At 40.4% G+C, this 26,243-nt stretch overlaps 1 protein-coding gene across 1 annotated transcript; it reads left to right on the top strand.

Moving 5' to 3' along the window:
- Positions 1-11,388: 11,388 nt before the first annotated feature.
- Positions 11,389-13,038, top strand: LOC117546051. The gene is made up of 2 exons (XM_034216131.1): positions 11,389-11,544; positions 11,886-13,038. The coding sequence occupies exons 1-2, from the start codon at positions 11,431-11,433 to the stop codon at positions 12,765-12,767; spliced, it is 996 nt and encodes a 331-aa protein (XP_034072022.1). The 5' UTR covers positions 11,389-11,430; the 3' UTR covers positions 12,768-13,038.
- Positions 13,039-26,243: the final 13,205 nt, after the last annotated feature.

The raw sequence follows: 26,243 nt of genomic DNA on the forward strand, positions 1-26,243 counted from the left end.
GTATGAGAGGTCCTGATAATTTATTCCGGCAAATTATTCTGACCTCCTAATTGACCTTTCCGAAGATTATTGAGTCTATGTAAGTTTGCTGCGTGGCTCAGATCCACCAACGTCAGCAAGATCTCACCTCTTCCTAACCCCCCCGAAGAACCAAGGTTTCAATTAACTGCTGTTTCAATTCAGACAACTCTTTTTTAATCTGTTTAAGCGATCCCGAAGGATTTTGATATCAGTAAATGGAGTGTGCTCCTACCTAAGTGTGTGTGTGGCAGGGTGCAATCTTACCTTTGACGCAGGAGAGGAGGGCACAGGTGTCTTTTAAAGGATCCCAATCCAACAGGTGGGATTCAGTTTATTTGAAGAAAAATAGGTCCAAACTAATACAGGGTTTTTTCCTTCTCTCTCACAACATTATAATCATACTAACAAAAAACACCGTGCTGTGATCATGTTCAAATGAAACTTTAATTCACAGTCTTACATTTATTACCAAAATGTTTTAATTTCAACTGCCCATTTCAGTTGTGACATTTTAAAATTCTCCCGATAGAATTTAGAGGTATTTCCTCGTAAAAAGACCGGTGACAATAACAAGCGCATTCAACTTTCCATTCACCCATTTATTCACATCAGTTCCATACCGTTTTTTTCCGACACAGACGGCGGATTAACACTTAAAAAAAACCCCATACCCATCCGCCAAGAGTTCGAAGGAAGATCCTTACAGGTTGCGGTTAGAATATTCCCAAACACATCTTCCGACACAGACGGCGGATTAACACTTAAAAAAACCCATACCCATCCGCCAAGAGTTCGAAGGAAGATCCTTACAGGTTGCGGTTAGAATATTCCCAAACACATCTTCCGACACAGATGGCGGATTAACACTTAAAAACCCATACCCATCCGCCAAGAGTCGGGGGACCAGATGTTTTTCCCCACAGGTCGCGGTATTTATAAAGGTTCACACACTTTCTCTCATCAAATCATTCCACTCAGCCAACAACCAATAAATTCGAGAGATATTTACCCCGTCTAGAAAGACCTTACCGAGAGCTATTAACCCAGCTCTGAAGCACACAGCCTACCCGGAGAGAGTCTACCAGGGGTCACCCCCCCTCTCTCGCGCTCTCTCAAAAAACCAGTCCCTTTATGCTAAAAAAACTGGATCCTAAACCCAAAAAAACAAACTCCTCCTCTTCACCCAATTCAGTTGAAAACTGCGCCTGCGCACTAATGTACAAGGCTAAACATGTCCCGACATGTTCCACAGCTGTTATGGGATAAGACACCCTTTCATATGAGGTAAAAAGGACATGAACTCTCTTTGGCCTCTTAATGTTTCTCCCCTTAGTGTGAAGCCCCCCCCCCCCCCCCCTCCCTGTGGACTGCTGCCAGAGGAGAGGAAGAAAACTCAACCTAAACATACCACTTTGTTTTGTTTATACTGTAACTATAGAAAAACCTAAAATATGAAGCATTTTCATTGTGGGTTATACAAGAATATAATTGATTATATTTGATTATAACTAACTTTCGTTTTTAAGTATTAAACATACTATGAAAACTCACAACACCCTCTTTTCAAAACGCAAAGTTCTCAAATAGCAACAGAAAAAATTGTAAGCATAGATACATATTCAAAAACCGTCAAGAAGCATTCTCATTATGGGTTTATACAAGAATATGATTGATCATGTATGATTTATAATTAACTTTCGTTTTTTAAGTATTCACTTCATACCATGATCTCAATTAACTTTCGTTTTAAGTATTCACTTCATATGAAGATCTCAACACTCTCCTGCTTCAAAGGTAAGATTGCACCCTGCCACTCACACTTAGGTAGGAGCACACTCCATTTACTGATATCAAAATCCTTCGGGATCGCTTAAACAGATTAAAAAAGAGTTGTCTGAATTGAAACAGCAGTTAATTGAACCTAGGTTCTTCAGGAGTTATAGAGGTGAGATCTTGCTGACGTTGGTGGATCTGAGCCAAGAAGCAAACTTACATAGACTCAATAACTTCGGTCAGGTCAATTAGTAGGTCAGAGTAATTTACCGGAATAAATTATCAGGACCTCGCCGACTCTAAACAGTATGTATAAAGGGTTACATCCTTAGCTGGCTAATAAGTAACAAGCTAAGCTACCAAGCACACAAACACCTGCGAACGGGGTTAACATGTATAATATTATCATTTTAGACTTCTTGGAAGTTCTGTTAGTACATTCAAGCGCACAGCACGACATTTTAATTGTCTGGTATTTGTAACAATATTCCCTAAAAGGCACAATCACCACGAACACGGCTAAAGCTAAAGGGTCAAGTATAGTACTATGACTAACTAACGTTGTAGCCTCTATGGTTGTAGCCTAGCAGAGTGGACAAGTTGCTGTTAGCTGACAGTGAGGCATGTACGTGTCCATCAACGTGACCACGCCCTAATGTATGCAAAACTTTAAGACCTAATATAAATAAAAGGGTCGTGTTAGAAAACAATTCACTCACATATTCATAATCATGAAGGTGGAATCTAACTATATCGATAATAATATTTATTGCATCCATGGGTAGAAACATGTTTTTTTCTGCTGTAAAGTTGGGCATTTTAACATGGGGGTCTATGGAAATTGCTCCTTTCTGCAGCCAGTCCCTAGCGGCCCATGTATGAACTGCAGTGTGTGGCACTTCCGTATTGGCGTCCCGGCTGTTCCCCAGAGTTTGCCGCTTGTCCACAACAAGACGGCCATCTTGAATTTGGTCAGATGTTCTACTTGGTGCTTTGTGCTGATGATCCATTACAGAGCGCTTTACATTTCCACATGATATGCTCCAGGTTCTTCTGGTGATAACTGATCTTGAAGATGATTTAAAGGTCTCAGAAATGTATTGATTAGACATCATTCAAATGAAGCGGGCGATGCCATGTTAAGTATCAGCAACTCCTCTCTAACAGGAAGTGACATCATACGATCATGTGGAGGAGCTCTAACATAAAGTGCTTTACCTTTGGGGTGGTGAATGAGCGACATTCTGAAATATAATTGTCACATAATGAGGTCAGAGTAATCAAGGAAGTACAACTCAGAAACCTACTTTCCATATTTGACATCGATACAGATCAAATGTTGAGCAGCTTGTTTCCCGACGTCGTGACGTTAAAAACAGAGATCCTTTTCCAGCAACTCGTGCACGTGTGATGTTGTGCACGTTGCTGTTTCCCCAATACATAGCACAAGCTGTGTTGACCTGATCCTGGCCTGTTGTCACTGTTCTAACTAGTCATATGTTAAGAAAGTGTTTTATATTATGTTGTAGTTTTAATTATGTTGTTTTGTGAAATCTAAATTAATATTAAACTCCCAAGGTTTTTGGAATACAACACTTTCCCCATAAATACACAAGTTGCTAAGAGGACTTTTTGGACTATAATGTTATTCTTGAACCTTTTATACACTAATCTACGCATGTGACAGTGTTGGTACGTTCTGGGTATTTCATGATACACTTATTTCCTTATCAATGAGACCCCCCCCCCTGTATTGCTTATCTAGACGCACCAGGCTTCTGAGGAAAAGGGTGGCACCTTTACTCCTTAATCTCCGCAGCAGAAGGGAGCGGCTTCAGAGCGATAACTGCTGCTGCTTCTCAACCTGGGATTTAGTTTGCTCTAGTTTTTGTAAATATCTTTTTTTAATATCCCCAGTTTCTTTCCACCAAAGCAAGTGATGCTTAGCATGCACATTGGGTTTGGATTCACACAGTAGTGATACATACAGCAGTATTCATGTTCTCATAAGGGTTTCAGAGGAGCCTTTGAGTATGAACTTAATTGTCTCTAACCCTAAGAAGCACATGACATGTTTGACCCGCTGAGAAAAGGATGGAGGGGTTTGTTGCTCGTGTAAAATAAGCTCTATGTTCCACTTTCAGTTGTATCAGGCTATGTTCAGCAGAATAATCACATGTTTAAGTATCGAAACAAGTGATTCTTAGGCAGGCTGTGCAGTTCAGATAATTGAGAGAAAGACCCAAATGTGTCCTCTATGTGAAGATTATAAATTGATGAAATCCTTTATCAAACCAAACAGTGGAAGCTTGTTCTGTACCGGGTGGGGTGAACATGGGATTTGACTTAATGAACAAGTGCCTTGTGGTCCAAAGGCAACCTGATCTCACCAGAATGCGTGACTCCATCACGACTCCTTAACACCACAATGCGTGGTGGAGTCACGAACTTTGTTACATTTGCGTGTCGGCACCACGCAAACAACCCCAATGTAAAGTGAATGACGCTCTTTTGTCGTGGTGTACACACGCATTTCTACAACGTCCTGCAGTGAGCTTTTATTCTATAAAACGTTTTGAGAAAATCTACTCACGGGAGGCTTCTTTTTATTTTATTTGTATTCATAATCATTTTTATTTTTCGTCAGAATGTATTATGGTGCATTAGTTACGAATTGTTGTTCTCAAAAAACAGTGCATTGTGTGTAATACAACTGTGATTTTTATTAAATTAGTTAGTTTTTAAGGAAGGCCAGAGCTTCAGCTGTGTCCAATAGATTGTTCCCTTTAGTTAACGTTTTCTAAAAGAACATTATATTCCGATTTGATCATGTCCCCTTTATTGTATTACGGAGAGCAATGTGAGCGTCCATTCCCATTGGATAACGGAGGGTTTTACACCCGGAAGTGAGTATTCTCCTTACTGTCGATTGATTTCACAGTGATATCTGCACTACTCATCGACTCAAACACACCAGAGTATCCTTGTTGATTACACAACATTGATTGGTTTAAATTGTGTACAATGCTTTTGTAATTTTCCCCTTCGATTCGGAGAAACAAATATTTGTTCAGTTTAGGATGGCCGAAGACACTACACTACCCAGAATCCTCAGCTATTGTTCCGCGTTGCCTCAAGCTCTGTGATTGGTTGACCTATCTGGTCTCTGACAGGAGCAGATTGCAGGTTGAAAAAACCCTCAGCTCCGAGCTCGGCAGAATCTGCACCTGGCTCGCCGATAATAAATGATCATTACACCTGGGTAAAACAGAGTACATTCTCTTCGGTTCGAAACATAATCTCAGCAAATCCGACGACTTCTCAGTTGCAGTGGGCGACATTATTGTCACAAGTAAGAAGGAAATTACATACCTAGGATCTATTCTTGAGGCAAACCTCTCCTGTGACAAAATGGCATCCAATGTAATAAAAAAAGTCAATCAAAGAACTAGATTCCTATACCGGATCTCCTCTCTGGTAAACAAGAACACCCTGAAGACTCTGGCAGGAGCACTCATTCAAGGGTACTATGACTATGCTTGCACGTCATGGTACCATAGCACCTCCAAGGCGCTAAAAATAAAACTTCAAACATCGCAAAATAAACTGGTCAGACTACTGCTTGACCTTTCATCTAGAACCCACCTCACCTCTGCCCACTTTGACAACCTAGCATGGCTTAGAGTAGACGACAGAGTACAGCTACTTGCAATGGGCCTGGTCTACAAGATCCACTACACCTCTATAGGTACCCATGTACATGTCAACATTCTTCCCAAAGGTCAAGGAATACCATGATCATAACACCAGAGGGAGCTCCACAAATCATGTGAAACCCAGATTTGGCACAAAAAAGGGGGAATACACGTTTCGCAATGATGCCACATCAAGGTGGAACGCTCTTCCCACAACTGTAAAGGAAAGTAAAACTATACTTACCTTCAAAACCTCTCTTAAAGAGCACCTTCGGGGGAGAGCATTGCAAAACTGGCCCCGGTAATGGTACAAATCTCAACCTGTCGTTCAATGGACAGCTTCCCCCCCCCCCCCCCCCCATCTATGTATATACTCGCATTTTAGACTCTGTTACTAACTGTATATCTGTAGACTTGGTATGTCTTAAATATCCGGTTAGGATGTATTAGAACCAAATCTAAAATGAAAATTGTAAATAAGCAATCTGTATGTCAAATATGTCTTAAATGACATGATGAATTGGAAATGGGGGACCCTGATGTAAACAAGATGAAAGTCTTTCTCTGGTCTGCATCCCCTTAACAATTGTATGTTTTGAGCTGTACTGTACTGTACCCAATATACAAGCTGTTCATACACTTTTCAATCAATCAATCAATCAATCAATCAATCAATCAATCAATCAATCAATCAATCAATCAATCAAAACCCCTGTTGTCAATTGATAACATTACATTACATTCATTGATAAGCCTGAAACACGCACTTGTTAAGGTTCAGAGGCACATTTTGCAAATATGGCAGTAGCCATCGATCAGCTTAAGATCAGATATACTTTATTGATCTCAAGTTGGAACATTTGCGTTACATCAGCATGTGTAACAGTTGTAAATAAGCAGTGGTGTTTATTTGTAAATCATTTAGTATAATCACACAAATTCTGTGTTTTATATTCTACAATTCTGTGTTCTTTATTTATTGATTGTTCAATACCTGACAAGGCCGGAGATGAAATATCTACATACATCTTATAAGAGTATAATACATATGTATAATATCAGTTAAAATAAGTGCTTCAACATAGTTAACATTGCTGGAGGTACGCACAAATATTGATAGATGTCTTGTACTGCACTATTGAGGAACCTGCGACCCAAGTTTTTCATTCAATGCAGAACTACACCATAGTTGTGTAGGCCTATATGATATGTCAATAAACCTTAGAACATCTTGAAAGGGATGTGCAAAATAGTCATTATATACAGTCTTTAATGAACTATTAGTAGAGAATAACGAGTAATGAATATACTTTATAGGGATCCTATTAATATCTAATAATAAAAATAATGAAATTCAATAACATGCTTTAACCACTAGGTGTCCCTTTATATCAGCTGTGCACCTTTATGGTGTAAATACAGCCTATCTACCAATTGGATCAAATATAAAAGTCAGCCGAATTAGTGTTGATACTGCAAGGAGACGTATTGTGTGAAAAGAAATGTAAGATGTTGTTTAATGGCTGATATATTTATGATCCACGTCACGTTTTCAGTTCCTCATGTTTGTCTAGAAGTCTTCTCATCAGGGCTCTATAAATACAGAACTACGGCAGATATGTAATATTTAATGCAGCCGAACCGTGTATTACAATGCCGTTATGTGATGACTTCCAAAGAGAAAAGCAAGCACACTCGGAATAAAGTATTATTGTATTTTTTTTCAATGTTTTCGGTCTGTTTCCGGTATTTGTTAATGACGATGTGCTGTGAGATGTGAGACTGGAATTGCACAGGGGAAAATAACGTATCTTTAGATGCGGATTTTGTTAAACTAATATGTTTGCGCTGTGGACCAACACTATACATTGACGGGGAAGGGGGTAGCAATAAAGATAACACCATTAAACAGTTACACAACATAACAGAAATAATAGATAGCAGCGTCCCTAGCAACCACCTTGGTAACAATGAAAACGTCGTGATTTCCTGAAGTAATCTTCGTAATAACTAGCAAACTAAAGATCATGTACATCCACTGCACACATAATCTGAAATAACAACTCATATTTCTCGCATCAAATGACATCAAAACGCATTTTAATGACCAAACTAACTTTAAAATAGGCATTTTCCACCGAGAATAAAACGAAGGTCGGCCATGTTTTCTTTTTCTGCAGGGAGAAAGTTGAAGATCACGTGACATAGACGCAGCCATTGGAATGAATGGTGAAAAAAATGGAGTTTGTCAAACAGAGCACATGGTGTAGTCCAGGGGTGCCCAACCTATTTTGAACCGAGAGCTACTTTTAAAGTTGCTAGTCTGCCGAGATCTACCAGTCCAAATAGAGAGGCGTTACTGACAGCCTACTAGGTAAATACACACTTCTACTTGTATAGAACTGGCCTTTGTACGATTAATACTTCATAAAATACTGCAGATCCTTTATCTCACCTCTTTCTAATCTACACACATACAAGTATTTAACTGAAGTTACACAACAGTGTTGTTGATACAGAGTTGGAGTTTATTCACACGTCACTACAGTGGGTAATGTTTTCAAGAAGCATTGAACAGTGCTGCCACATATGACACAGGGAAAAAATAAAAGACTCTGAACCCTTTCTTTGCCATTAAAATGAGGCTTACTAATAAGACGACTCAGATCTGAAGCTACTCAGGAATCTGCTGCAACAGTGCAATAAAAAAGACAACATTAATAGAATCAAACCTTTTTTTGTTGCATTTTAGTAGATTATAAAAATAAATGCCTTTAAAATAGGATGCAAGCAAGTTTCTTAACCTGAATTGATAATAGACTATAATCAATTTAAGTTTGCATTCTTATACCATTTTGTACAATAATTATAATGAATAAGTTCAAACAAACTCAAACTTACAGCTGATTAATAACGGTATCTAACTTGAGTTTTTATCATATCAAAAACCTGTTGAAATGCTTCTGTTATTTTTATTACGCGTCGGCAGCCTCCAGGAATGCTTCTTTCACAACTTCGCCGTCTTTGAAAGACTTCATGTGTTTCTCAAGAACGTGACTGACACGATAAGATGCTATGGTAGCAGCCTTGCTCTTGTTGTTGGGCCTGGTGGAAATGGACTGCTGTGCATTTAGCTGTCCTTTCAGGCCCCTCCCCTTTTGGAGCGTAGGGCAGAATTAGGAGGGAATTCCGTCTCGTAGCGTTTGTGCACTGTTTTGAAATGCCGCTCCTAAATGACCCTTCTTCGATAAAGCCACGCTCGCATTGCAGATGAGACAGATGGACTTTGAATTGGAATAGATACAAACATAATCATCCTCCCACTCGGAGTGAAAATTATATATGTTTTGCTTCTGCCATAATTGCGGTCTTGTGTGTGTGCGGACTGTCACTCCTGTTGACACGGACAACTTTAGCGAACTAGTGCACTGCCAGCCACGCCCCGACACATGGGGTCACGCCGGCCAATCACAAAGCTTTGATGCGTTCAAGTGCATTATTCTGCAACAGGAAGATTATGTTACAGGACATTAACGATAAAACAGAATGTTGTTGTTCTATTTTTAGACACATCTCGCGATCGACTTGTTGGGCACCCCTGGTGTAGTCCAAACGATAGCTGGGGATTCTTTGTAGTGTAGTGTCTTCTGCCATCCTTTACTCCGAAAAAACATTTGTTTCACCGAATCGAAGGGGAAAAATACAAAAGCATTGCACACAATTTAAACCAATCAATGTTGTGTAATTAACAAGGATAATCTGGTGTTTGTTAGTCGATGAGTAGTGCAGATATCACTGTAAAATCAATCGACAGTAAGGGGAATACTTACTTCCGAGTCTACAATTCTCCGTTATCCAATGGGAATGGACGCTCACATTGCCTTTAAGGGCAGCCGACACAAACGAATGCCGTGCTTCCATGAGCGTCAAATCCCGCCGCAGATGGGAATACATTGCAATCAGTTGAAAGCTATTTGCGTCCCTTTATGAAGCTGAAGGAGCCTAGGAGCGTCACAACTGGACGCCACGGACACTGACCAAACGTCGCTCCTGGACGCTTAGGGAGTGAGAGTGTGTTGGTTCAGAAGGGGCATAACGCGAAACCCGCAGGTCCCCACCAACCCGTTCACGTATCTAACAGATATTCCCCACTCAGCGAGACACCCGCTGAGAAGCCAACTCTGGTTATTGGTAGCTCTATTATGAGACACGTGAATTTAGAGACCGAAGCCTCCACAGTCACATGCATTCCGGGGGCCATAGCGGGCGACGTTGAGGCGCATCTTAAACTGCTGGCTAAAAATAAACGTAAATACAGTAGGATTGTTATTCACGTCGGTGGTAATGATGTTCGTGTACGCCAATCAGAATGCACCAAACTTAATGTGGAGTCGGTGTGTAGTTATGCTAAAACAATGTCGGACAGCGTAATCTTCTCTGGTCCCCTCCCCAATCTGATCAATGATGACATGTATAGCCGCATGGCATCATTTCAGCGCTGGTTGTCTTGGTGGTGCCCAGCAAACAATGTGGGCTTCGTAAATAATTGGACAGCCTTCTGGGGAAAACCTGGTCTGATTAAAAGAGACGGCATTCATCCTACTTTGGAAGGTGCAGATCTCATTTCGGCAAACATCTCAGGGCTTTGTGGACTTAATCCATGACAAACTGGAGTTGAGACCAGGAGGCGGAGTCGCAGTCTTACACGCTTCTCTGCGCTCTCTCCTAGGCAGTCATCCATAGGAATCCCGAACCCAATAAAATACCCAATATTAGCGGTGTGTGTGTCTGCCCGATGACAAGTTAAGGTAAAACCTAATAGAGGTGTCATACATAATAACCTAATAAAAGTAAATGTAACAACTACTACAGTGCAACAAAACAGGAAGATTAAATGTGGTCTCTTAAACATAAGATCTCTAGCATCTAAAACATTATTGGTAAATGATTTAATATCAGATTATAATATTGATATATGCTGTCTCACTGAAACTTGGTTGAGACATGAAGAATATGTCAGCATAAATGAGGCCACTCCACCCAGCCATATCAATGCTCATATTGCCCGAGGCACGGGCCGAGGAGGTGGAGTTGCAGCAATCTTTGACTCAAGTTTACTTATCAATACTAAACCAAAATTAAATTATACCTCCTTTGAAAGTCTCGTTTTTAGTCTTACGCATCCGACCTGGAAAACTTTGCAGCCAATCTTATTTGTTACAGTGTACCGTGCACCAGGTCCTTATTCAGAATTCTTATCTGAATCCTCTGAGTTTTTATCAACTTTGGTTCTTAAAACAGATAAAGTAATTATCGTAGGTGACTTTAATATTCATGTTGACGATGATAAAAATAGCCTTACTGTTAAATTTAACTCTATATTAGATTCTGTTGGTTTCCGTCAGAGTGTAAATAAACCAACCCACTGCTATAATCACACTCTCGACCTTGTTCTGACTTATGGTATTGAAATTGAGCAACTATTAGTCGAACCGCATAATCCTGCTTTATCCGACCATTTCTTAGTAACTTTTGAAGTACTGTTACGAGACTACAAAGCATTAGTCAAAAGCTCCTGCAGCAGAAACCTATCTGTTAGTGCTATAGCCAAATTTAAGGGAGAGATTCCACCTATACTTAACTCGATAGCATGTCTGCATGTAAGGCAGGAAACTTATACAAAATGTACACCACCCCAAATTGATCATGTTGTTGATAGTGCTACAGATGCGCTGCGAATAAAATTAGACTCTGTTGCTCCTTTGAAAAAGAAGAAAATAAAACAACATAGATTAGTGTGTGACTTCCACAGAACTGATGAAAACACTCACGCCCATAAACACACTTGATACGGGGTCTCATTTGGCTTCAGTCATCGTGTTGGCATGAATTCAGCATCATTTTTCTTAGAATACGACTCCTTCCAGGTAACGATTGCACAATGACGCACAGCATCTCTGTGCTCTATATATATGCAGCTGACCTGTGGTCAGTACAACAGACTTCAGCACACCAGTTGACTTCTTACTGCCTATCACTCGCTGTCAGCACACACGTAAGTGTTCAACAAGGTCTTGCTTTCTTGCTGGAATACCTTTTGTGTATTTCACAAACATTGTAATCAATACTTTGCAGAACTCTGTGCAGTATACATTTGATTTGAACTTGGTTTAGATGTCATTGTTGTTTTCAAAATGTAACTCCTGATGGTTGAAGGATGATATTCTAGCTCAGCTGAAAGGTCAGATGTATTCAGTTAACTACAACAGTATTGTCATACTGATATTCTGTACACACTGTGAAGTCCACTGAGACAAATGTAACATTTGTGATATTGGGCTATATAAATAAACATTGATTGATCGATTACTCATGACGTGTCTTTCTTAAATGCAGGAACCCACAATGTGCAGCTACATCTCAGAGCTTGAAGTGTCCCTGAATGAAGCTGAGGAGCAAAACCTTCTACAAAGAGGCTTCATTGTAATCGATGGCAATCTGAACGAAGGAGCAAGAGGAAATGCTATCCGTCTTTGGTTCAAACGTGGATCAGTGCCGATCACCAAGGTTCAAGTTTCCTTCAGAGAAGAGATGGCTGATGGTTTGACCAAAGCAGGGTACAAAAAGATCTACAAAGATCTCAATGCTGGAGCATGGGGTGATTACCTCTACCTTTGGTACTCCCAAGGGTCCGGAGAGTTTGATACTCCCATAGTGGACATTAGTGTCACGACAGATGCAGCCGATGAAGCTGAAAGGTTTGCATGTGGTTGGGAGAGAGTGGCCTGTGATCTGAACCGCGGGGCTTGTGGGAACTTGATCCACTTGTGGCTGAAGAGAGAGAAGAAAACCTACATCTGTGACGTCACTGCCACTGATTCCTACGGGTTAGACATCGACCTCTTTGAGAAGGGCTACATCCGTGTGGATGAAGATACTAACAGAGGTGCAAGAGGAGCCTATGTCTTCATCTGGTTCCGTCAGACCACCGACCCAGAGAAGGCAGTCAACGAAATACAAGTCTCCATCAATGATGATCAGTATCTGGAATATCAGCAGCAAAAATACGAGCAAGTTGATGTTGACCTGAACAAAGGGACCGGAGGCAACCAAGTGTTCCTGTGGTACAAGAGAAGATCCAACCCAATAAAGGCCATCGGCCTGCTTCTCAACAAAGATGTGGTTAAAGAAAATCTGGAGGCTGGTATCAGTGTTATCCTGAAAGATCTCAACGAGGGCAACAAGGGCAGCCTTGAGTACCTGTATGTCCATCAGTAAAGTCAGAGAGTTCTCAACACTCACTGAAGTGGAACGCATCTTACCGTTTTGTTAAATCATTCGGTGAAGGCCACTTTCTCCCTTTTTAAATCAGTGCTAGTAGTAATAACAGAAAGTATTAGTAGTTAATGCGTTCTTATGTTAATCTCCCGGTCAATGAAATCAAACTATTCCAAATGTCTGTTTTTCAAATATAATCTGAAGGAATGACTAAATGTGTCACTTATTCTGCACATGTCTGCTCTCAATAAAGAAACCTTTGCTTGTGAAATGTGTTTGTTTTCTTAATCTTATTCCCATCAATGTTATCATTCCAACAAATCAGGCTGATGTTAAAGAATTGACCTAAAGTGTCATGTTTAGCTTCATAGAGACTAAGAGCAACCGCAGGACGTATCAAGAGGATACGGTACAAGTCCAGAAGTCATCGTTAAAAAAGCAACACACAACAACTCAAGTGAAGTCTGAAGGCACGGCGTGCTTACCTTGGTTTTGGAGATGTATGAGCCAACACTGAAATATGTAAACCAACACAACTCACAACATAACTTGGTGCAGTTACATTATAATCATGAGTAGTTTCAAATTGAATTGAATAAAAGGCAACATGTGTTCAATAATTCACTCTTCAATTCCTGCATGGGATCATTATTGATCACCTTATTGTTACATCTCTGTCATCTGCAAAACACTTGTTACGTTTAGTTGTGTTTTCCAGAACCTTAGCATAAGCATGTAGATGTAGAACAGATTGCAGATGGACAAGATAATCCTTGTTCTGTGGACAGGATTCAAACCGGGTTTAGAGCTGTTTCAGAAAGTCCTCCCGAGTTGTTCTAGCACTGATATCTCATCAGATGAAGACTGTGAGCAGTCTCCGTGCTGTGGTTTGTTGAAACCTAAACTAGAAACACCCAATGTCCCAAAACTAACATGCTGCCATTCAGCAGATATGACGTTTCATTTCACCTCAAACCTTTATTTATCCAGGAGTATCCCATTGAGATCATTGAACTCTTTTTCAAGGGAGACCTGCTCAAGTAGGTACCAACAGCTTCTGATTGAGTAGCATCCAACCCAGCTTTAAAAACATGTAGTGGCACCAGATTGCTCAGTTTCCATTTCAATTGCAGACTGTTCCAAGACAGAGGAGCTGCGCATCTAAAAGCTGTCTTCCCTAAGACAGTCCTAGCAGTTGGCACATCTAATAAAACTTGTTGAGAGCTTCATATGAAGTGAATACTTAAAACGAAAGTTAATTATAAATCATATATGAAGTGAATACTTAAAACAAAAGTTAATTATAAATCATATATGATCAATTATATTCTTGTATGAACCCATAATGAGAAGGCTTCATATTTTAGGTTTTTCAATATTTACAGCATAAACAAAACAAAGTGGTTTGTTTAGGTTGAGTATGTAAGGTCTATGATTTATGGGTGTCTCTGAAGAGAGTAGGCCGTTTCTTCCCTCTCCTCTGACAGCAGTTCACAGGGAGGGGGGCTCCTTACTGAAGGAGAAAAACATTGAGGCATCAAAAAGTTGGTTATGATAGCCATAGAACATGTCGGGTCATGTCCAGCCCTGTACATTAGAGGCCATGCCCAGTTTTCCACAAATTGGGTGTGGAGGAGGTGTTTGTTTTTTGGGGTTTTGGATCCGGTTTTTTGAGCATAAAGAGACTGGTTTTTTGAGAGAGCGCGAGAGAGAGGGGGGAACCCCTGGTAGACTCTCTCCCGGTAGGCTTTGTCCTTCAGAGCTGGGTTAATAGCTCTCGGTAAGGTCCTCTCACACGTGGTAAATATCTCTCGAATTTCTTGGTTGTTGGCTGAGTGGAATGATTTGATGAGAGATGTGTTTGTGAATATTATAACCCGCCACCTGTGAGGAAATCTTCCTCCAAATTAATGCGGATAGGAATGGGTTTTTTAATGTTAGTACCCGCCGTCTGTGTCGGAAAAAAGGTATGAAACTGAATTGATTTGGTGAATGAAAAGTTGAATGCGCTTTTTATTGTCACCGGTCTTTTTATGAGGAAATGCCTCTAAATTCTATCGGGAGATTTTAAAATGTCACAACTGAATTGGGCAGTTGAAATTAAAACATCTTGGTAATAAATGTAAGACTGTGAATTAAAGTTTCATATTTGAACATGATCACAGCACCATTTTGTTAGGATGATTATAATGTTGTAAAGAGAGAAGGTAAAAACCCTGTATTAGTTTGGACCTATTTTTCTTCAAATAAACTGATCCTACCTTTTTGGACTGGGATAATTTAAAAGACACCTGTGCCCTCCTCTCCTGCTTCAAAGGTAAGACTGCACCCTGCCACACACACTTAGGTAGGAGCACACTCAATTTACTGATATCAAAATCCTTCGGGATCCCTTAACACTAGAACCGCCAACGGGTACATTTTACCCGCAGCTGTTTTTTGATTGTATGTAACTTTATTTCAATAACATATTAAAGTCTCCCAGTCCGTGACTTTTCCTGAAAGTGTGTTATGTAGCACCCTCTGTTGTTAACAATTGTCAATATGAAGTCAGATTGAAAAAATCGCCAAAAAAAATGCCATTTATACCTATATCCGCCAGCGGGTAATATTTACCTCATAGAAAATGCAGCGTAAACATGACGTGTTGCTATAGCAACGCCTTTTGTCTACTGCGGTTCCTGAGAGAGAGAGAGAGAGAGAGAGAGAGAGAGAGGAGAGAGAGAGGAGAGAGAGAGACGGGTGGAGAGAGGAGAGGAGAGAGAGGAGAGAGAGCGAGAGAGAGAGATGAGAGAGAGAGAGAGGGGAACAGATGAGAGAGAGAGAGAGAGAGATGAGAGAGAGAGAGGAGAGAGAGAGAGAGAGAGAGAGAGAGAGAGAGAGAGAGAGAGAGAGAGAGAGAGAGACAGATAGATAGTTATAGATAGTGTAACATCTTGGAGAATACAAGATCTTGGATGACTGAGCTCACGTTGAGGACGTAATGCATGTGCAGGTTACGTGCCAGTTGAATAAAGATGGACACTCGGAATGAGAGAAGTAGTTCGCGTCGTCTGTTTATGTAGACAATTATATGTCCATAGAACAGAACATTACGGATAGATCGATAGATAGTTATAGATAGATAGAGAGATTTGTACCTAAACAAAACACAAGTCTAACACCAAGCGTTTAAATCAGCACCCTTAGCGATATTTTATACTTCATGTTATCTGCCCAAACTATGTCATATGAAAAGCTGAGAGTCCACAGATTCTATTGGTATAAGTTTCATTCCTGTGCGATCAAAACTCACTGCTCTGTATGATAAATAAAAGAACATTGTACCATGAAAATCAATAGCGGGTACATTTTACCCGTTGGCGGTTTTAGGTATACAGCGACCTCTGGCGGTTCTAGTGTTAAACAGATTAAAAAAGAGTTGTCTGAATTGAAACAGCAGTTAATTGAACCTGGTTCTTCAGGAGTTAATAGAGGTGAGATCTTGCTGACGTTGGTGGATCTGAGCCAAGCAGCAAACTTACATAGACTCAATAACTTCGGAAAGGTCAATTAGTAGGTCAGAGTAATTTACCGGAATAAATTATCAGGACCTCTCCGACTCTAAACATGGCGCCCAACGTGGGGCTCTGTGAAAAGTAAAACTTTTACAGAGTCAAAATACAAGAACCAAAACGACCTAGCGAAAAAAGTCGATGAGTACAAATCAGTGAAATACAGGCTGAAAGTCTTGTTAAAATACCTACCCCAAATCCTAGAATATATAATTAAACCTAAAAGTGTAGTAATTTAAGTTAATACTATTGCACTGGACTGAGGGTTATATTATATCGGATATTGCTGTCTGTTAAAGAAGCTAAAGTAGGTTCTTCTTCCCCTAGCCAAATTGAGAAGCCCCTGTGGTCCCTTTAAATACAGGTTTGGTGGCTATAGTGAAGTCAGCCGTAGGAGCACTGCTCGGTACCTGTCCAATTACTTTGAAACTTATAGGTAGGACTTGACCAAGAGCTGCGGTTTGAACTTTTGCGTTAAAACATAACGTGGGGAAGAGTTAATAGGAGATTTAATAAAGATAAACATAGGTCTAAAGGTACCTATGCTGTTGAAATAACTCGAAGCTCGGTAGATAACACTCTTAACTGAGGTATCCGCATGTACTAGCTGAATCCAGAAAGTGAACCTAGAACCAAGTGACGGTATAGTCGGACTGATTCATCCGGTGTGAGTAATAGCCTAGGAACTTGCATGTGTATAAAAGAGTGAACTTAAACCCTTAAATAAAATAAAAATTGTAAAATAAATAAATGGCGGACGAGGTTAGAACGCAGTTTTTAATGACTCGGAGCCAACCACACAGGGAGGGATACACAGAAGCAAAATCCGGAGCTTCTGTCCGCCCTGGTCAGCTTAGCCCAGACCCACGGGCGTACCGCGACCAAAATACGTTTCCTGTCAGACTACCGTTTGACAGAGAGCAACAAGCAGGTGGTATAATGTCTGAGACCCTACCTCCACCATACAGGGATAAAAGCTCAAAAATGCCATTTAGGAGTATCCCATCTACTACTAGAAGAAAACACATTGTTAGACATGATATTCAGGGAAAAGGAATGTTGGAAAAAATAATGTCAAATATTGAAAATCCTAAAACTGGATCAACAAACCATGTTAATAAACCCTGCTAATAGGAAGCTAAAACATGCAGGAGAAATAGCAGTAGCTCTGGCAAAGAGAATAGGTCCTAGCATGCAAGCACAGTGTGATAATAAGATAAGGACTATTAAACTGTCAGAAGGCAATGTGGTGATCAGATGACCCACAAATACCGGTTGTTTTGAATGTACTTTTAAGAAAAAACCTATGTGGGAACTATCAGCAGATATCAAGCCTCAACAATATCTTCAAAACTAATATGAGAAAGTTTTTGCGAAGCTAAAGCTCAAATACTTTACCAAAATCAACTAAACTATTTGCTTTTGACCCCTTTTTGGAAATGGGATTTTCCGTTACACAACAGAAGACTCAATTCAAGCCTTAAAGAACGCTTTAAAGACAAGTCAGGGAGAGTTAAAATGTGGTGCTATTTTGCTCATGAATGGAGCTTACACTTTTGGAAAAAAATCTGCTCCCGAGGTGCTGCAGAAACACGCAGCACACAGGGTCAGAGACAGGCGTGACCTCTGGAGGGGAAGAAAATCTGAGCAGGCCACGAAAGACCATTAAAAGTTTTATGGCCTCAGCACAGAGGAAGATCTGGAGATTTTAAGGAACTCTCCCAAAGCAAGCTACCCATCCCCCCACCCAGCACAAGGGAAATAGTGTTCCTCTCACCAATGAATAAATCAACTCTTAACCAAGTCAGATCTAAAATAGACATAGCTCCAGTTGTTAAGAAAAGAGGGAGATTCAAAAAAGTATCTTAACACCAGAACAAAAATATCAATATCAAAAACCAAAAGAGTATGTTGAGACCAATTCTCAGAAACTAACAGTGTGGAGATAAGGAACCAGGGTGATAGAACATCTGTGTTATTCATGTCCATGACTTGATCAGGAACAGAGGAAGAATTATCACCTGAAGAGAAGCATCTTGCACTTGCATTAAAAATGTATCCAGCCCTGAGGGAAATGTCTCAAGGTACCAGAATGTGCATATACACTCTTTATTTTCCAATATCTGAAGCTACTAAACAAACTGTTCAGGGAGCAGAAACAATGATGAGTAGATGAAGAAAATGGAAGATGATGATGTCTGATCCAGATGTGGGGTGCAGAGGACCTCAGGAAGTAAGCCACAAAGGGAAACATTGAAACCCTTACAGAAAACCGCTACTCCACAGATAACACTGTTTACAGAGGGGAGTTTGCGAAAAGGTGACCAAGCAGCCACTTGGGCCTTTATAATGAAAACTAATTCAGGTGAAGTACTTTGCAAGCAAAAGGGTGCAATACCAGGTACAGCCTGCTGAGGAAAAGGCCATTTGTTGAGGGACTTCCTTTTGCTAAAAAAGGTAAAATAGCACACATCCGTATTATTACTGATAGTGATTATTATTAAAAAACGGGTAAAGAAGAGCTTAATAATTGGGAACAAAGGCAGTTCAGAAATGTGAAAGGTGAAACGCTGACACATGCCCATCTATTGAGGGTCTTATTGCAGAGTTAAAGGCAGGCATGTAGAATGGAATCATGTCCGTAGCCATATAGATAAGATATAATTTAACTATCAGGGTAATAGAGAAGTTTTACCTTGCTTAAAGCACGGGACGAGTTAACCACCGGACTGCCATATTCCCTAGAATATGGAAAAAGGGTGGAAGCATTCACGTACCACCTGAAGAAGCTCCTTAGGTTGTGCGTGAATTACACAGCAGTTTAGGCCATGTGGGCCTATTTCAGATGAGAAAATATTGTCTCCACAATAAAATCCTCTTACCAAAACTGCGATTGCACTAAAACACACATGGTCAACATGTCTTCAATGTGTAGAGGTGGATGGGTTTAAGAAAGTTCATCCTGAGCATCTTAAAATAATAGAGGAAGAACCACTAACCATTTTTAGTGCTGACATAAGCAGGTCCTTTTCTGACCCGCACTCCCAGTGGGAATAAGTATTTGCTTGTGACCTTTGATAAATGGAGGGAGTCATAAACATGTTTATCCTCTGACCAGAGCAACTGGAACACAGTGTCTGCTAAAATGGCGGAACATATAAGTATTTTTCCTAAAAACTGAGAGAATAGGAATGGATAATGTCACTCACTTTAAAAATGAGAAAGTTTTTGTCACCCTTGCAGGATAAAGAAATCACACCTATCTGGTCTTTACCATATAAGTATCAGGCGTTAGAGCAGCCAAAGAGTGGAGTATAAAAAACTGTAAAACAAATTGGGACATTCCAATCAATTTGACAAGGCTGAATATATTCCTATAAGTATGGAAAAGCTACCTATAGGGCAAAGGTCAGGTCATATCTAACTATCACACCTTTTCCGTTTAAGTTCAGAAATCGTGTATGGGTGACCAGAAAGGGGCAAAGTCCAGAGAAGGGTTAGCTTAAAACTAAATCAGAAGGTTTGGATACAGTGAAGTCAATTTCTGGGAAAGTAGTTTCACTCCAGAAGAGAGGACCGGTTCACCCAAGCCAACTGAGTTTAGAATCCAGATAGGAATATGACTGCGGCCTACCCATCCACTGTTGATGCTATCAGTCTCACATCACATGACATGTTTTGCACACACACGTGGCAGTTAATGTGTTTTCTTCCACAGGAGAGGATGGCTTTTTGTGGGATCTTCCCGCAATAAGTTAGAATTTGTCTTGGTGAATTCTGTACCAAGGGATATTTTATAGAGCAAAAGAGGGAATTTAAATCTGAGTAACAAGCAATAGCTCCAATGCAAAGGATTTAGCAGTAGAACTGTTAGAATCTATAGTGAATTATGCAGAAAGATGGCAAGACGAAACTCTGTCTCTTAGCATATGGATCATTAGAGCTTGGATGGAGAATACCTCAGTATCAAAGAGGAAATGGAAAATAACCTTTATATTATTTTTCTCATTGTGTTTTTTTTTTTTTTTAACTTTACACTATTAGTTTTCTTTTCAGTTATTTTTAATTGATATACGCTTACACCCTAAAAGAGTATTCATTTAAATTTGATTTTTTTTTTAGCAGATCTCTCCTTCTTTTTTGCTGGTTCTCACACAGCATGAAGGTGTAGGGCTGTCAGGTCGTTACACTGATAAGAGTAAATTATGGCCCAGTGCTTTCTGCCATTAGAGGCCAACTGAGTAAGAGGAGAAACAATCATCTTGCTGTATATAGAAATTCCAGAGCAATATGGAATACACGACTCTCTTGAGAAAACCCTTGGGGAAGTTTTTATTTTAACTGAAACAACTTTTTATGAATCAGAGAAATGATTTAAACTTGATTTTAGATATATTGTTGAGATTAATACCTCAGCAATCTACCAAGAGAATTTGAACCTGCCTAGCGGGGAAACTTCAGTCACAGTGCCTCAAGGGAAGCCAAGTAGGCTACTGGACCCAGGAAACCTGTGCAGAAGGACCGGAAGGGGCAAGCGGTGAAAAGGAGGAGACTCGTAAGAGAAAAGAGCGATCTGATTCAGAGGTCTCCCCGGGTGCCCAAGCCAAAAAGATGTCCTTGCTGTCAATAGACATTCCAGAGGAACATGCGTACCAGACCCCTTGGAATGATTCCTGGGGGAAATTGTTTCAAATTAAACCATTATTAATGAATCAGATGTCGCATACGTGTATGATCATAACTATATGGATGATATTAGTACCTCTGGAATCTACCAAGAGGAATTGAACCTGCCAATCGAAACTACTTCAGGCACAGGGTTTCCAGTAAAGCCAATTCCTGAAACCAGAAAACCGGTGCAGAATGGATCAGCGGCTGAGTCACCTATGACCCCGCCAGAGGAGGAGGACGATTCTTCCAGCTCTGTGGGACAGGCTGCATCTCTACCCGCTGAGCCACTCAGATCGCAGTGGATTTCCCAGAAAAGGATGACGACTACCTGATAACTGCATGGTCAGATATCAGACGCCAGGTAGCAGCAACCCTACCTACCCCCTGCCACTGGTCCACTTCACCATCTCCAACCCGGTGACTTCGTGCTGGTCAAGGACTTCCGTAGAGAGAGCTGGAAATCCAACCGTTGGCAAGGTCCCTACCAGGTGCTCCTCATCACCCAGACAGTGGTCAAGGTCACCGAGAGAGCCACGTGGGTCCACGCCAGCCACTGCAAGGTCGTAGTCACAGGCCAGGAGAGACGGTAGAAACAGACGACAACAAGTGATGTGTCCTAGTCACCAACGAAAGACGACAACAAGTACCACCAGCACCACACTGGCACCACATACACCTAATCTCACACTGCACACACAGGATGTCATGAGCCAGTGCCAGCTAAGCTGTTTCATATGCCTCTGGTTCCTCGTTTGTGCTATCATTGTGTGGGGACTCATTGACCTTGTCACAAAGTCATGAGCGATTATTGACGAGGTCTAAAAAATCCATAACAACTGTCGACCGAGTTATCTGGTTTTCGTTTGGAGATGTCGTCCAGCGAAAAACTGCAACCCCTCCATGGTCAGGGTCAAGGATATACATCAGATCGCAACATGGATTTAGGAGTCTACAACAGATGGGCCCCTTGCCCAAGGACATTCCTGTACGGTACTATGTTTTCGGTGTTTTTTCACACCAGGTTCATCAAAGGGTCGTCCTGATTACACATACTGAAGAACTTTTCATGATATTGATGCTTGGAGTTTTACGGATGTAATATGTATGTGTTTTTACGATATTATCTGTTGCTGTTTGATAAACTTTGCGTTTGAAAAGAGGGTGTTGAGATCTTCATATGAAGTGAATACTTAAAACGAAAGTTAATTGCGATCATGGTATGAAGTGAATACTTAAAACGAAAGTTAATTAATAAATCATACATGATTAATCATATTCTTGTATAAACCCATAATGAGAATGCTTCTTGACGGTTTTTGAATATGTATCTATGCTTACAATTTTTTCTGTTGCTATTTGAGAACTTTGCGTTTTGAAAAGAGGGTGTTGTGAGTTTTCATAGTATGTTTAATACTTAAAAACGAAAGTTAGTTATAATCAAACATAATCAATTATATTCTTGTATAACCCACAATGAAAATGCTTCATATTTTAGGTTTTTCTATAGTTACAGTATAAACAAAACCAAGTGGTTTGTTTAGGTTGAGTTTTCTTCCTCTCCTGTGACAGCAGTACACAGGGAGGGGGGAGGGGGGGGGGCTTCACACTAAGGATAAACACATTAAAGGCCAAAGAGAGTTCATGTCCTTTTCACACTAACATGAGGAGGTGTGTCTCATGTCATAAAACTATGGAACATGTTGAGACATGTTTAGCCTTGTACATTAGTGGGCATGCGCAGTTTTCCACAAATTGGGTGTAGAGGAGGAGTTTGTTTTTTGGGTTTTCGATCCAGTTTTTTTAGTATAAAGAGACTGGTTTTTTGAGAGAGCGAGAGAGGAGAGGGGGGGAAACCCCTGGTAGACTCTTTCCCGGTAGGCTGTGTGCTTCAGAGCTGGGTAACTAGCTCTCGGTATTGGTTCTGTCAGACGGGGTAAATATCTCTCGAATTTCTTGGTTGTTGGCTGAGTGGAATGATTTGATGAGAGATGTGTTTGTGGATATTATAACCCGCGACCTGTGAGGACCTTCCTCCGAACTCTTGGCGGATGGGAATGTGTTTTTGACAGGTTAATCCGCCGTCTGTGTCGGAAAAACGGTATGAAACTGATGTGAATTGAGTTGGTAAAATGAAAAAGTTGAATGCGCTTTTTATTGTCACCGGTCTTTTTACGAGGAAATACCTCTAAATTCTATCGGGAGAATTTTAAAATGTCACAACTGAAATGGGCAGTTGAAATTAAAACATTTTGGTAATAAATGTAAGACTGTGAATTAAAGTTTCATTTGAACATGATCACAGCACGGGTTTTGTTAGGATGATTATAATGTTGTAAAGAGAGAAGGTAAAAACCCTGTATTAGTTTGGACCTATTTTTCTTCAAATAAACTGAATCCCACCTGTTGGATTGGGATACTTTAAAAGACACCTGTGCTCTCCTCTCCTGCTTCAAAGGTAAGACTGCACCCTGCCACACACACTTAGGTAGGAGCACACTCCATTTACTGATATCAAAATCCTTCGGGATCGCTTAAACAGATTAAAAAAGAGTTGTCTGAATTGAAACAGCAGTTAATTGAACCTGGTTCTTCGGGGGGTTAGGAAGAGGTGAGATATTGCTGACGTTGGTGGATCTGAGCCAAGCAGCAAACTTACATAGACTCAATAACTTCGGAAAGGTCAATTAGTAGGTCAGAATAATTTACCGGAATAAATTATCAGGACCTCTCCGACTCTAAACACTGTTTATGTTAGAATATTATTCAAAAGACTCGTTGTAACCCTGACCCTAGTTGGTCAAACATACGGTCAACAAGACGGCCATCTTGAATTTGGTCAGATGTTGTACTTTGTGCTGATGATTCATTACAGAGCACTTTACATTTCCACATTATATGCTCCAGGTAATAACTGATCTTGAAGATTTTTTTTTTTTTTCAAACCTTTATTTATCCAGATAAATCCCATTGAGATCATTGAACTCTTTTACAAGGGAGACCTGCTCAAGTAGGTTCCACATGAAACATAAAAACATTAACAGAACAACAAAAGGACATCTTACATCATCATCACAGGGATTACAATTTACATAACTATCCACATGTACAGGTACCAATAGCTTCCGATTGAGTAGCATCCAACCGAGCTTTAAAAACATTTAGTGGCACCAGATTGCTCAGTTTCCATTTAATTTGCAGACTATTCCAAGACAGTGGAGCTGCACATCTAAAAGCTGTCTTCCCTAAGACAGTCCTAGCAGTTGGCACATTTAATAAAACCACAGCATGCGATCTCAGGCAGTAGCCACTTACAATTCGCCGTGAGATCAGGGAGCAGAGATAAGATGGAAGTTTCCCTAACATGGCTTTGTATATGAAGATGTACCAGTGACTGAGCCTCCGTACAGTTAGTGAAAGCAAACCAGCCCTTGCATACAGGGTACAGTGATGGGTTAATGCTTTACAGTTTGTCACACATCTTAGCGCGCTGTGATACGCAGCATCTAACTTGACCAGGCAATGGGCAGCAGGTGCATTCATATAAATCAGATCACCAGAGTCCAGCACAGGTCAAAGGTCACAGAGCCTTTTCCTGGCCTCAAGCGAGAAACAGGACTTGTTCCTGCAAAAGAAACCTAGTCTAACCCTCAGCTTTTTAAGCAGGTTATTGACATGAAGTTTAAAAGAGAGACAATCATCAAGCCAGATACCAAGGTATTTGTAACAGGTAACCACTTCAAGTTTATTCCTTGTGTAGTTACAATATCTAAAACAGGCTCTGGAGTCTTTTTAGCTTTAGAAAAGAGCATTACCTTGGTGATTTAAGATGATTTAAAGGTCTCAGAAATGTATTGATTAGATCTCATTCAAATGAAGCGGGCGATGCCATGTTAAGTATCAGCAATTCCTCTCTAACAGGAAGTGACATCATACGATCATGTGGAGGAGCTCCAGCATAAAGTGCTTTACCTTTGGGGTGGTGAATGAGCGACATTCTGAAATATAATTGTCACATAATGAGGTCAGAGTAATCAAGGAAGTACAACTCAGAAACCTACTTTCCATATTTGACATCGATACAGATCAAATGTTGAGCAGCTTGTTTCCCGACGTCGTGACGTTAAAAATAGAGATCCTTTTCCAGCAACTCGTGCACGTGTGATGTTGTGCACGTTGCTGTTTCCCCAATACATAGCACAAGCTGTGTTGACCTGATCCTGGCCTGTTGTCACTGTTCTAACTAGTCATATGTTAAGAAAGTGTTTTATATTATGTTGTAGTTTTAATTATGTTGTTTTGTGAAATCTAAATTAATATTAAACTCCCAAGGTTTTTGGAATACAACACTTTCCCCATAAATACACAAGTTGCTAAGAGGACTTTTTGGACTATAATGTTATTCTTGAACCTTTTATCCACTAATCTACGCATGTGACAGTGTTGGTACGTTCTGGGTATTTCATAATACACTTATTTCCTTATCAATGAGACCCCCCCCCCTGTATTGCTTATCTAGACGCACCAGGCTTCTGAGGAAAAGGGTGCACCTTTACTCCTTAATCTCCGCAGCAGAAGGGAGCGGCTTCAGAGCGATAACTGCTGCTGCTTCTCAACCTGGGATTTAGTTTGCTCTAGTTTTTTGTAAATATCTTTTTTTAATATCCCCAGTTTCTTTCCACCAAAGCAAGTGATGCTTAGCATGCACATTGGGTTTGGATTCACACAGTAGTGATACATACAGCAGTATTCATGTTCTCATAAGGGTTTCAGAGGAGCCTTTGGGTATGAACTTAATTGTCTCTAACCCTAAGAAGCACATGACATGTTTGACCCACTGAGAAAAGGATGGAGGGGTTTGTTGCTCGTGTAAAATAAGCTCTATGTTCCACTTTCAGTTGTATCAGGCTATGTTCAGCAGAATAATCACAACAACATTTAGTGAGTTGCTAAATCGAGCATTAGCATGGAAGAACTTAAAATGTTGAGATCTGGGCTTCCACCCTAATTATTGACTCAATGAAAGTACAAGCTTATCAAACCTGTGTTAAAGTTAATTAACGAATGCCCGATGGCACCGATGATAACAAGATGCCCTCACGATGGCCTTCCGAAGGGCAAAATTGACACACGAATTCAACACGAAAATGAACCTTCTCAAGGTCCTTCGGCAATTTTTTGGCATGCCAAAGATTTTGCCACCGCTCACGAAGTTGCTGCCGGAGCCTGAGAAACTCCACCGGCGGTCATACGA

The sequence above is a fragment of the Gymnodraco acuticeps genome, unplaced genomic scaffold (genome assembly GCF_902827175.1).
Source record: "Gymnodraco acuticeps unplaced genomic scaffold, fGymAcu1.1, whole genome shotgun sequence".
Taxonomy (NCBI): Eukaryota; Metazoa; Chordata; class Actinopteri; order Perciformes; family Bathydraconidae; genus Gymnodraco; species Gymnodraco acuticeps.